Source organism: Theropithecus gelada, chromosome 14 (genome assembly GCF_003255815.1).
Source record: "Theropithecus gelada isolate Dixy chromosome 14, Tgel_1.0, whole genome shotgun sequence".
NCBI lineage: Eukaryota > Metazoa > Chordata > Mammalia > Primates > Cercopithecidae > Theropithecus > Theropithecus gelada.
Genome location: NC_037682.1, coordinates 95,852,222 through 95,865,504, shown reverse-complemented (window position 1 = coordinate 95,865,504; position 13,283 = coordinate 95,852,222). Strand labels below are relative to the sequence as shown.

At 37.3% G+C, this 13,283-nt stretch overlaps 1 protein-coding gene across 2 annotated transcripts in view; it reads left to right on the top strand.

The window, feature by feature from the left end:
• PDGFD (platelet derived growth factor D) overlaps nucleotides 1-13,283 on the top strand; it is a 247,436-nt gene that overhangs the window by 199,350 nt on the left and 34,803 nt on the right. For both annotated transcript variants that reach the window (XM_025357798.1, XM_025357797.1), the window contains exon 4: nucleotides 9,289-9,351. In XM_025357798.1, the coding sequence (XP_025213583.1) occupies nucleotides 9,289-9,351 (63 nt within the window). The remainder of the gene's footprint in view (nucleotides 1-9,288; nucleotides 9,352-13,283) is intronic.

Genomic DNA, 13,283 nt, shown 5'->3' with positions numbered 1-13,283 from the left:
TAGAAGATGTTCCCGTTTACATTATAATCCCATCACTTGCTGAGTAACATTTCATGAGTGCTCTTTTTCATGGTACCATACCAGTTGTGTTGACTGTGGCTTTGGCTTTTAGACTTCAAATGGTATTTTCTCCCTAAAGTCAGATCTTAGGAGTTTTAATTAGTAATGGAATAATTTGAGTTTTCAGAGATGATGATTTTAGCTAAGGTATTTTGGTGACATGGACTTAATCTTCATACTGTTTGTAATTCCCATTTTATCTAATTATTGGTTTTAATAATGTAACTAGCTTTTGGCCACCATGAAGAAAATCTATTTATATAACATCAGTCAAGTACAGAGAAATTTAGCAGTTATTGGGAGTGTGAATTCCAACACAGAGGCGTGAAACAATATTTCCTCTCTTAACCACAATAGTAAAAACAAACCTAACAAACAAAAAAGAGTGCTCACTATGTACCAGGCATTGTGCTTCCTGCAAGAAAATGAAAATATGAATAATTCAAGTCAATATTTCTTCTTTTCATTTCAAACTTCTAATTTTCCTAAGAAACAGGAATAATTTCCTAAGTCATTCATTTTAGCCTGGTATAAACAATCTTTAAGATTGGCTTAGCAATATCAAAAGTACAATATTTAATAAATTTCAGACCACTGGCAAATTGAATCAGATGTTCTCTTTGAAATGCATTTAAGGAATTTATGAAAACCTGAACTTAGCACAAATCAAGATTTGTTTATTTTATAAAAAGGATTATTTATAAAAGAAAAGAGGAATTATTCAACAAAGATGAAAGAGCACAGAGATTCAGCCACAGGTTCAGGTATCTGTGGCGCTTCCTTAATAATAGGGCTTGCATCCTGTCTGTCTGCTTCCTCGTCTTTTAAAGCTACTGTAGAAATGATGAATGAGACAATTTATGGAAAGCATTTCATATAGTCACCAGCATAAAATCTATGCTCCATAAGTGGCAGGCATTACTGAAAAATAATCACAGAGTTTTTTTTTTTTTTTAATGCTAAACAACTAGTCACAAAATTTAAATCTGAACCTAGCTCTTTGGCAACAGATTGTAGAAGTACTGTAGTATTTCTCTAGCTGTAAATTAAATGTTCACTTACCAGTTAGTATGACCAAACACCATGGAAGCTATTAACAAAGTAGTATTTTGCAATTTGCAATTTTCTGTGCAGCGCCTTGATATGTGGCACCCCTCTCTCTACCTGCAAACACACATTGATCCTCTCTAGTTCTTGAGTATCATTCTCATGACCTCTTTTGAATCGATGACCCCTTCTCTTCTTCACTTGCTGGACTGGCGTTTGCTCTAATCTCTCCTTACTATATCAAGATCAAATTCCCAAACTAAGTTCAATCTGAAGAAATCAGAAACTAGCAAGTATAAAAAGTTCCTTTTCTCATAATGTAGGAAGAAAAATGAACTTTTAAAAATATCTTGACACTACACCAAGATTACATGGATGATTGGTTAATGAATTCTAGCAGTTCTAAATTTAAACATTGTACTTTATTGTCAATAGTGATAAATGAAAATGTTATAAAATTAACTCTTAAATCAGTGACAATCTGCATGTCTTATCTATATTTCTTATTAAAATTTCTTTATTTAATTAAAGATATTTTTACTATAACAGAAAGCTCCTGTCCAGGGCTTCTTGTAACTCTAAGAAACACGTATTATAAAATTTCACAGGCAAATTCTCTAACTTTGGAAGATGCTCTTTGATTCTTGTTAATTATTGATTCTTAGACTCTTGATATCCTTGTATTAAATATTCTAGCCAATAAAATCTGGCCACCTGCCAAGACCTTTACCATATTATATGTAGAAGAGCTAGTTTGATGATGAGTCTGTGAAGAAAGTATACTTGTTAAGTTTTGGTTGGGCTACAGAGTTTTATTGATTCTAAGGGTTTTTAATTTTTGCTTTATTCTATTCCTGTAGACATTAAGACATTAGTGTAATATCATTTCCACATACATTGTTGGGTCTGCATGCCAGAAATTCAGGTACTGAAGTATCAAAAGCCTTTATTCAAAAGGATCTCCCTGTAGAGTAATCCCAGGACACAAGCCTCCAAGTTTGGCTTTATTTGGATTTCCCTCAGTGGGTCATGAACAAAGCAGAGTGTCATGAACAAACAAACTTAGAATTTATTGAAGTAATGGATGTTGATCATGTGTTTGTTCATTACTGTTTTATGAATCTTAACAAACCCCTTTGTGTTTCTTTTGAATGCTTAGAGGTGTTTCTTTTGAAATTCAAAAGTATTAAGCATTTAGAAATTCAAAAGCTCTAAGCATTAACTCAATCAAGAAGCACAGATACAATTAGGAGAGAGATTTCTTTATTTTCTGCCTCTGAGAAGTGAATATAAAGCAGCAAACAGAATACAATTTTTCAGAATGAGAGAAAATATACTGACAAATGTCTTTTGAAACTTTCCCCAAATAAGTCGTCCTTGGTAAGTTAAAGATCGTTTTATTTGAAAGCTTTATAAAAACTCCCAAGTAACTGCATATATTTTAAGTGCTGGTGAGACACATCCCTCTAGCCATGAATAGTTTGTGGTTCATCTACTCAAATATAGCATAATCACTTAGGATAAAAATGAACAGCCATCCTCCGTGAAATCCAGGAACAGGTGGTACAACTAATCATCCCAAATGCTTGAAGTATTGGTCTGGGAACAGCTGCCTGCGAAGACTTAAAGGACAAGAGTCCCTAGCTCCACTATCAAGGGACAGGAGAGGGATTCCTTTGGACATCCATTGCTGGTGCTCAGTTAGTGGTTGAATGTGTGCAGGGTTGCTCTGGTGAAGGAATGAGTGGATTGTTTGTTAGCTTGTGATATATCTACTGCCCTCTCTGGCATGGGACCAAGATATCCAATGGTAAGGAATCTGAAAAGAAAGTTTCTCTGGAGAAACCCTTTCTGAAAATGGAAATTCCCACTCGTATCTTATTCTTTAATAGCAAGGATTGTTGTTGAGAACATTTATTATTTGTAGTGTTATTATAGCCCCAGCTATATTTGCTTTCAGCCATATAGAACAATTCAGTGGGTGAATTGTTCTCAAATTGAGCCTGACAAATGCCTGACTGACCCTGAGCTGATGGTTCATTGCATGTTTTCATAGCTGCTTTTAAAGATGTTAAAAGTTTGTGTTGTATTAGCCATGTTTTAATAGAGCCAAATGTGACCATGCTAGAACTCTTTGTAGTCCAGTTTTTGAACAATACTCTTTTAGTAATTGGTGAGAAACACATCTACAAGAATGCTTTTATTTCCTACCATGGAATACATGGATGACACCATTCAATAAATGATATCATAAATGTTGAGTAATTCCTCTTTTCTTTTATAAATAATCCTCTTTATAAGATAAACAAACCTTCTTGATTTGTGCTAAGTACAGGTAAATGATTTGTGATCATTCACCCCTAAAGGCTTGTCTGTCATTTAATATGTAATATGTGTACACACATCCAGTCCATTTTTTCTTTTCCATTGTAGTTTTAGAAATTTACTGTTTTACTCAAACTAGGTGTTTACTATGACATTTTAAAACGTATATACAAAAAGAAGAAAATGAGAATATATCATTGCTAACCAATATTAATTTTTTGTGAATACTTTTTCAGTCCTGCTTCATTCACATATCTGTACATTTTTTTTCTAGCAGTATTGTATGATATGGAACATACTCTTGTATAAGCTTTTGATCTATGAGTTCATTTTATTTTAAGGATGTTAACTGTTTACCTGTTATATCTGTTACAAGTGTGTTTACTAGCTTGTCCTTATGGTTTTACTTTTGTTTTTGATCTCTTTTAGATTTATATAACATTTTGTATATGTAAGGTGTATCGATTTTTATGCTTTCCGACTTTGGCATTAATGCTTAGAAATATCTCTTTCACACTACACTTACATTAATATTTATCTGTGTTTTCATGTAGCACTTTAAGATTTTATTTGTACACATCTCTCCAACTTTCGAGTCTATAACCCTTTTCTAATAGAAACCAAACTGTGCATCCTAAAGTATTTAGAAAGTGAAAATTTGAGAATCATATCTACGTTCCAAAGCTTAATAGTAAAATGCAGAGAATGAGGGAGTTTTGTTTCAAAATGCCAAATGATTAGTTTCACTGCCAAAATGTAATTATGAACTATTTTAATGTGAGGAATTAAGCTGAGGATAAATTATTTTAATGACATAAATTAATTTTATTAAGGCAATGCAGATTAAGATGTCTATAATTATAGAATGATATATAACATTATTTGGTGGGTTGGAAAGAGCATGCGACTAAGAGATACACAATAGCTAAATGGGTCCTTGTCCTAACTGTAGTCATAATTAGTTGGGAGATGCCGGGCAACCCATTTGGCTCTCTGAACTTCAGTTTGCTCATATCTCAAGGGAGGTCATCAGACCCCCAGATGGTCTCTGTAAGGTGCAATAAGGTACACACAGCGCCACATTGCTAGACTCCCTATATGGACTATAGGAACAAGGTAACTAAAATACCAGCTCCTTTATGTTAGGAGGGAAGATACTACAGTTCCGGAGCAGGAGGTGAGGAAGTCAAGAGATGTGTACCACCCTCTAGGAGCTAGTAAAGAGTTATCTCCCCTTAGAATAGTGAGCCATAGCTTGTAAAGCACTTATGTAAGTTTTCTATACCAAAGAACAGAAATGTTTTCTTTGTAAACTGAACTGTTTTAATATAGTTTTAAATGATTCTTCATTGTTTGTTCTATTTTAGCATTTCTTAAAGTAACGGTAAGGGCACTGTTCTGCTAAGAGCACCTACGAAAAGGAGTTTGTCTTCCGTTATTCTGGAGTTTGAAAAGCAAGCAGTCTGCTCAGGATAATATTAAGGGTATATAACAAATAGTATGGCATAGGGACCAACCACTCAGAATGGACACTGGCTGTAAACTACTGGCTTGCTACTAGCAAGTAGCAGCTGATCATCATCCTTACGTATACACGGGAAGGCAGAGAAATTGGAATGTATACTAAAAACTCAGCTAGAAACTTGGAATAAAGAACAAATAAACAGCATCTTTGCCATTCTGGAGTGTAATTTCACTTGAGGAAGGAGATGATCAACAGTAAAACAAACATAAAATTATTTCAGATAACCATAAATACTTTAAAGAAAATTAAGCAGGTTAAGTAGATAGAGTGACCAAGTGTGGGAGTATTTTAAATAGAATGCTCAAAGATGTTAGATATTTGAGCAGAGAACTAAATGATGAGGAGCCAGCCATTGGAGCATTTGGGGAAAGTGCATCCAGGCAGGGAACAGCAGTGAATTAAACCTAAGGGGAGAAGAGGCTTATTGTGTTATTTGCAAGCTGAAAGAAGGCCAGTGTAGCAGGAGTGGAGGTAGTGGGAAAGGTAGGATATCAAATCAGAGGACACCAGAGGAAAGAAGTTCATAGAGGCAAACAGTAGTCAGATCTTATTTTGCCAAATTCTAAGAGCAATGGAAAACTATTGGAAGGTTTTAAGCAGACTACAGAAGTGATTTGATTTACCATTAAAAGAGATAACTCTGACCCTAGGGGAAGAGCTAACAGGCAGTTGGGAAACTTGCTGGTTTCCAAGTGGACTTGGGAGGTTATGGTGGAAGAGATGAGAAATAATCCTATTGTGGATTTAGCAGGTAAATCCTCCTATGCCAAGATTCTCCTTTGAGGGCTAAAACCTTGGAGGTTCGGTGTTTTACTTTTAATGGGATGTCATTCCCTTTTATAAGCTTAATTTAAATATGTCATCTATAAGTAATGGTAAACTTCTGAAGTAACGTAACAGTTGGTTTCTTTTCAATGTCTTAACATTTGTGTTGCTAAGAGAAGATAAAGTTATGTTTTATATGGGATTTAATGAAATCTTTTATCATTTGCTCTTATTAAAGTTTCGAACTGGAATCCTGTAGCCCAGACGGTGAAGAAACTAAAAGTTCTTGTGTAACATTTGTTTAGGGGCTTGTGGACCAAAGTCCCTTTCAGGTTAAAAAAATCTTAGCAAAATATTTTTACCATGTGTCTATGCAAGGACATGAACTGAAATCACAGAATTTCTTAAGGATAGATATGAAATCTAAATGACTAAGACTACTTCAAAGGGTGTCCTCATAGAGACACCCACCAGCACTCAGCTATACGCCTTTCCTGCTCTGCTGATTACGCTTTTGGAAACTGTTCCATCATTTTTCTCCCTATGTACACATTGTCCAAGGCAGCTGTAACACTGTGGAAGGTCACCAACCACACAGTTTCTACTTAGAAATGAGCTTTGGTGGTCTTAGCTTTGCCAGAAAATGGGTACATGATACAGAACACATCAACTATCTCTCTAAGCATTTGTTTCCTTATTTATTTGTTTATTTATTTTTATGTTTTGTTTTGTTTTGTTTTGTTTTGTTTTGAGACAGAGTTTCCCTCTTGTTACCAAGTCTGGAGTGCAATGGTGCAATCTCGGCCCACTGCAACCTCTGCCTCCCAGATTTAAGCAATTCTCCTGCCTCAGCCTCCCGAGTAACTGGGATTAAAGGCACACAACACCACACCCAGCTAATTTTTTTATTATTAGTAGTAGTAGTAGTAGAGATGGGTTTTCACCATGTTGGCCACGCTGGTCTTGAACTCCTGACCTCAGGTGATGCACCTGCCTCGGCCTCCCAAAGTGCTGGGATTACAGGCGTGAGCCACCGCTCCTGACCAGTTTCCTTATTGTTTAAATAAGGAGATTTGACTAGATAATTCTAAAACTATTTCCAGTTCCAAGATTTAAAACTTTCCCTCTTCTGATTTTAACACATGGTCAACATAACCCTTTACTTTGTTGAATTGCATTTTTGTGTTGATACTTCCCAAATCTATATCTCAAGGTCACATCTCTCTCATGCGGTCCATTCTCATGTAGCAAACTTCCCCCTGAACATCTCCATCTGTGTATAGTGTAGGCACCTCAAACACACTATGCCCAACATGACTCATACTTTCCCCAGTAAGTTGTTTATTTTTCTGTATACTTTCCTCACCTTGTCTAAGCATTGCTCTCCCTTTGAGTCTTCTACCCACCTTTTCTGCAAGACCCATCTATTTATCTTCCAAGACTCTACCAACAAATCAACTTCCTATGTGAAATTTTCCAAGCCCACTTTCTTCCCAGGTACAATCATCTACCACCTTCCATGGCATGCTGAGTAGACTGGTATCAGAGCACCCACATGAGTTTACTGCACCTGTTTATTTATGTGCTTACATTTCAAATTCCTTGAAGGTAGGAATAGTTTTTATTTCCTCATGATCCTATCAACAGCTTAGAAAGTATTAATAGCAGGTGATTAACAAATATTGAATGAACAAGGGAAAATGAAAATTCTGTGATCTGAAGATTGCTCATGTCATTACCTTACCTGGCATATGTCCTCCACCAATAGTCTCATCACAGCATGGAGAAGCCACTGGCTCTCTGGCTTCTTGCCCAGGCTTATCTGATCACCAACTTATGAAGACTCATATAAATGCCAGCCTTCGTTTGATTATACACATTTTCCCCCTGTGGGAATTCAGTGTCCTTTTGTGTCTATTCTGTTTTGCAGAGTACAGATACCACATTTCCTGTTTCTTTCCTATCTTCCCTAGGATTGAGATTAGAATAACAAGGCCAGGCCCAGTGGCTCATGCCTGTAATCCCAGCACTCCGGAGGGCCAATGTCGGTAGATCACCTGAGGTCAATAGTTCAAGACCAGTCTGGCCAACATGGCGAAACCCCATCTCTACTAAAAATACAAAACTTAGCCATGTGTGGTGGTGCACACCTGTAATCCCAGCTACTAGGAAGGCTCAGGCAGGATAATTGCTTGAACCTGGGAGGCAGAGGTTGCAGTAAGCCGAGATCATGCCACTGCACACCAGCCTGGATGACAGAGTGAGACTCGGTCTCAAAAAGAAAAAAAAAATGATTAGAATAATGATGTCTAGTCAGTTTCTTTCCTTTTTTACTGTAAGTTCTGGGATATATGGTGGTTTGCTGCACCTGTCAACCCATCATCTAGTCAGTTTCTAATACCTGTTCATTCTTTGAACCCCACATTTGACTCGGTTCTCTCTCAGTAATCAGCTGAAATTTTATTAAACACAGGAAATTTATATATAAACCAGCCTCATCATAACCAATTAACAAATGTACTTCCAGCTCCTCAAAATGTTAATGAAATTTACACCTGATACTAAGCTCTCATTCAGTAGGTATACTTGGGTAAATATGCTGTCAGACTAGAGTGGCTGAACATTTCTCAGCATCCTCTGAAAATACCTTCCACTCCCTGGTAAGGCTGGAAGAAATTTACTAAAGTAATTTATTTTGCCAAGGTCAGAAAGCCATCTGTGGATTGTAAAAACGACAGAATTTGTTTTCCTTCCCTTAATGTTTTTTAAACTTCCTGGTGCTGTAGTAATTAATATGGAAGTTATATACAAATGGGAGACAAGTTTGCCTTTTAAGAGAAGTTTTTTCTGTGTGATCCATTGCTATCACACATCCACTCAGGCTTATCTGAGATAACTAATGTTTTCAGGTCTGCCCTTGGCCTTCCTTCCCCAAATGGGCAGTACTTAGTCACTACCAGTCATTTTCTTCCTCTGCCATCCTTCCTTGTATTTGTTGACAGAGTCAAGAAGAACCCCTTGGAAGTTAGTGTGTCTTTGAAAAGATCACCAATATTTGGGACCAGGTCAGCAGGCAAGATTGAACATAATGCATAACCTAGTTTAAACCCACTATACGTCAATAATGATGATAATTATTATTCTTTAATCAAACACTTTGTTCGGTGCCATTGGTAATTACATAATTAATGTGTTCAATTCTCAAAACAGCCCTGTAATATAAGAATTCCATACTAGCCACTTACAGCTGAGGAAAGGAAAGACTGGAGGGGTTGTCAGTTATCTGTGGTCACACAGCTAGTAGATGGCCAAGTTAAAATTTGCATTCCTACCTGTACTTTTTCCATGTCACCAGTACTTACAAGAAAATATCCATGTCTTGAATGAGAAGGGTTCTTGAGGAGATGTGCTTAAGACAAATGGTGACCTGTTCAGCAGGAATATAGCCCTATTTCTGTTGTCACTTAGTTGGAAAAAGATTCAGAAGGCTGAGATGTTGAAACCATGCACATAATGACTTGAACAGAGGTTTGACTGACTCACATAGATGTTTCTTTGCCTTCCAGGAAGATTTCCAACCCGCAGCAGCTTCAGAGACCAACTGGGAATCAGTCACAAGCTCTATTTCAGTAAGTAATTTATTACTCTATTGCCTGCGAAAGAAATGGATGGAACAGCTAAGGTCAACCCCAAAAGGATTTCACCTGCATTAAGGACCTGTGGCTTGACCAAAAGACAGATCTCAAACAGGATGTGTTTCTCCATTTCATTCAGGTTACAATGGATTATGTCAGACACCCTTTTTCCCGTCTGTCAGAAAGGTTTCCAGGAACTGCCAGTATAGCATGGTAGGAACTCAGGCTAGGGCAATAACTTAAATATTTTTCAGTTTCAGAGCAGAGCATTCCAATTAAAGGTCTGTCCAAACATATCAAACTAGTTCATGGCGCACACTCAAGTGGGGAATAGCAAAATAGGTTTTGAATATTCCTGGGGAAGATGTTAACCTTTGCATTTTCAAGGGTCTTTTCAGACTTGAAAAATCCCAATATTTACAGGAAGATAACTTGAGTGCAAATCAGGCATGTATTCTGTTTCACTTGGATATGAAACATAACTCACCCTGAAGCTGTAAAATGGTTCATGCTCCAGTTTTCCTCTAAATTTAGTCATTTCTCAGTATTCTGTCTCCTTATCTACTTTGCACAGAAAGAGCAGACCTTGTTTTCACCAATCCTATGTGTAGCATTTATGTAGCAATAAAATACAAGATAATAAATGCAATTGTTACTAAAAGGTCAAGAGCATAGAGGAAGCTTGCCCATGGCTCTAAGTAGGTCCATGTGGCTGAGTCAGAGTTTTTTTGTTTTTTTGTTTTTTGTTTTTTCCTAAAATTGATATGTTATCTTTTGCTCTCTGGGGGATTTTTTAAAAACTCTTTCATATGGCAGGATTCCTTCCCCTATGAATTATGTGACTATTTAATTCACCTGGTATGGATGCTGGACTAGAACCTCATCTGATCAAAAGATCAGAGGGATCTCTGATGGTGATAATAAGTGTTTTGTGTGCTTTCGACAGTCCAGAGTACATGCTCTGAACCTAACTTGGTGTAGGAAATCATTATCAGTTAGATGAAAGTCAACACAAGGCACATAATGCTGAAGAGGTGCTCAGGCTAAGCAGGAGGGTCGCAGTAGAGGCTGATAACTCAAGGCAGACACCAGCAGTTTTTGCAACGTTGACTGAGGGTCAACGGATGCTCCAGCTTCTCAGGCACCTTCGACATGATAGCTCAGGGTTGTCTAATGATTCTTGCCCCAACCACAATTCAATTACAAGCCTTAAAGGACCCTTAACAAATTAAGAATAACCCAGGTCCTTTACAAGAGAGGCATTCTCTCGTCCTTTTGGAGTATCTGGGGAAGTTCCCTGGGTCCAGATCCACTTCAAAAGCTTCTGGTTTGAGTTTCAAGTCTAGGTGCTGCTTAATTCTCTTGTAAGAGAGTTTCTTTACTCAGAAACTCTCAGAAACTGCAAGCTGATTTCTTTACTCAGAACTCCATTGTTCAAGAACTTTCTGGAGCAGGAGCAAGGGTCATTGGACCCACCATTAACTTCTGTTTAAACCATACCTTGTTTTTGTTGAAAGTGATTTTCCATTTTCAGAGCATTTCTTTTTTACGAATTGTTATTTTAAAGTAATGCAGTTAACTTCAGAAATGATTTTTATAAATACGTGACAAAAGCTGAATGAAATCATATTTACTGTGCAGCTGAAGGAGACACATTCAATTAGTTCTTTTTCTCAAAAATAGTTTTAAAATATTTACTTCAGCAACCAAAATGTTCTCGTGGTCTTATTAGGTCACCTCATCATTCATAAATATTTCCTCAGCCATCATTGCTGTTTCTGTCAACTGCCCTGAATCAAAACTTGAAAACACTAGTAAAGCTCATACACAGGGACATGTTTGCATTTTACCTACGGTTTGGATTGACTCTTCAGCCTCATGTTAGAAGAGATTAAATTTCCCCCTCCCGGAACATCACACACCGGGGCCTATCATGGGGAGGGGAGAAGGGGGAGGGATTGCATTGGGAGTTATACCTGATGTAAATGACGAGTTGATGGGTGCTGACGAGTTGATGGGTGCAGCACAGCAACATGGCACAAGTATATATATGTAACAAACCTGCACGTTATGCACATGTACCCTAGAACTTAAAGTATAATAATAATAAATAAATAAATAAATAAATAAATAAATAAATAAATTTCCCCCTCCCTTCTCAGGAACCGAGAGTTCCCCACAGCTTTCTCTGAGAGAGATATTTGTATACACGCTACGTTCTAGGCACTGCTGGGAGCCACCCCAGAAAACTCCATCAGTCATTTTCCCCAGAGCTGTCATAAGAAGCTTTCACTTGTGTGGGAATGGCTTGATGGGTGTCCCTGTTTTTATTTCAGAAAAGCAGGGAAGCATTTTAATTTCAAAGATTTTTTATGTGTTGTCATGCTTCTAATTTGATCAGCTCATTTTGAGTTTTTTGGTTCTTAGACCCATACTATCGTGACACAAATCTAGTTGTAAACCATCTGGTGCATATGAGCCAGATAGACTGTAGATTATCCAGACAATACAAGTTAATGGGGATTTGGAATTATAGTCCTGAATTATAAGTCTTCTACCTCTAGCATGTGACCTCAAGAGAGATGTGAAAGACAGAAATGATGGGCTTCCATCAGGGTTCAGCTCGTATCAAGCAGACACACACACATACACACAAGCACAGACACCCACCCACACACCTAGATTAAAGAGACAACCTATCAGAAGGAACAAAGAGACAACCTATCAGAAGGACTGCACCCAGATGAGAGCTATATAATATCAACAATATGACTGTAGAGGGCATCTTTAACATGGCTTGAACTGTGAATAAATCTCTGGATTCTACCGTAATGTATGACAAAGACCATGCCTCCAGAAAAATGATCGTTATTACCTGGATACACCTGAACAGAATATAGAGTGGACTCATAACGTAATGAATGTAGCATGGCAGGTAAGGTTTGTTCAGAAGAGGATGTCTGCTTATTTTAACAAGGATGACTGAAAATTAGATGTATGGTTTCTTGTAAAAGAAAAGAGCTGGCCTGACCCATTCATCAGTCTATTTCACCCTATCACCCCACTCCCTCGACTCCCTTTCCCCTACAGGGAATATTTGAAAACTGCTCCTGAGTTATAGCAATGGTAGATTAATGCTTTAAAGCCCCTTAGTTGTGTGAAGAGGGACTGTTACTCTGAGAGCAGATGATCATCAAATCACTTAGCAACCTTTGGACCTTGATTGGTTAAAGAGAGACAACATTGCCTGAGAGTAAGATTATAAATTGGGGGCTTTGCTGTCTGGGACTCAATAGCACCTATTTTTTCTTGATTAGATACTACAGTTAAATCTAAGGAAAGCAAGTTTTCATTAATTCCTATTTTCCCTTAGTGATAGGAGATATTTGCCTTTAGGGGATCTTTTTTGTTTGGTAGTTTCTTGAAAGACATTTCAGAATCATTTGAGGCTGTGTGCTCTCTATTTCCTTGTTAATGGATCATGAATTTTAACAGAGATGTTTGAATCATGGCTCATTTACCTCTAGATTGTACAAGGGTTAGTGAAGTAAGTGCTTGGAAACCTCGTGTGAGATGTATTCCATGGCAAAATACATAATCCTTTCCAGGCTTTCAACGATGTTGTGTTTCTCATTAAAGAGTCTTCCTGAGAAGTTTTAATGGCAACTGGGATCACTAGCAAACTATAACACTTTTAAAAAATACGTTCCCCCATGTGAATCCTCTCCTTTTAAGTCAAGAGAGCCAGTTTCATGGTTAGTTATCCTTGTTGACAGTAAATAAGTTGGTGAACATGCTAGATTTTATGAAAATGTCTCCAGAGTAGATTCGTACATTGGTCACACATCATCTGCAATGCCAGGTGACCTGTAAAGGGGGGATGTGGAGATTAAAAGTGGGAGAATGGAATGAATTATCAAAACTAA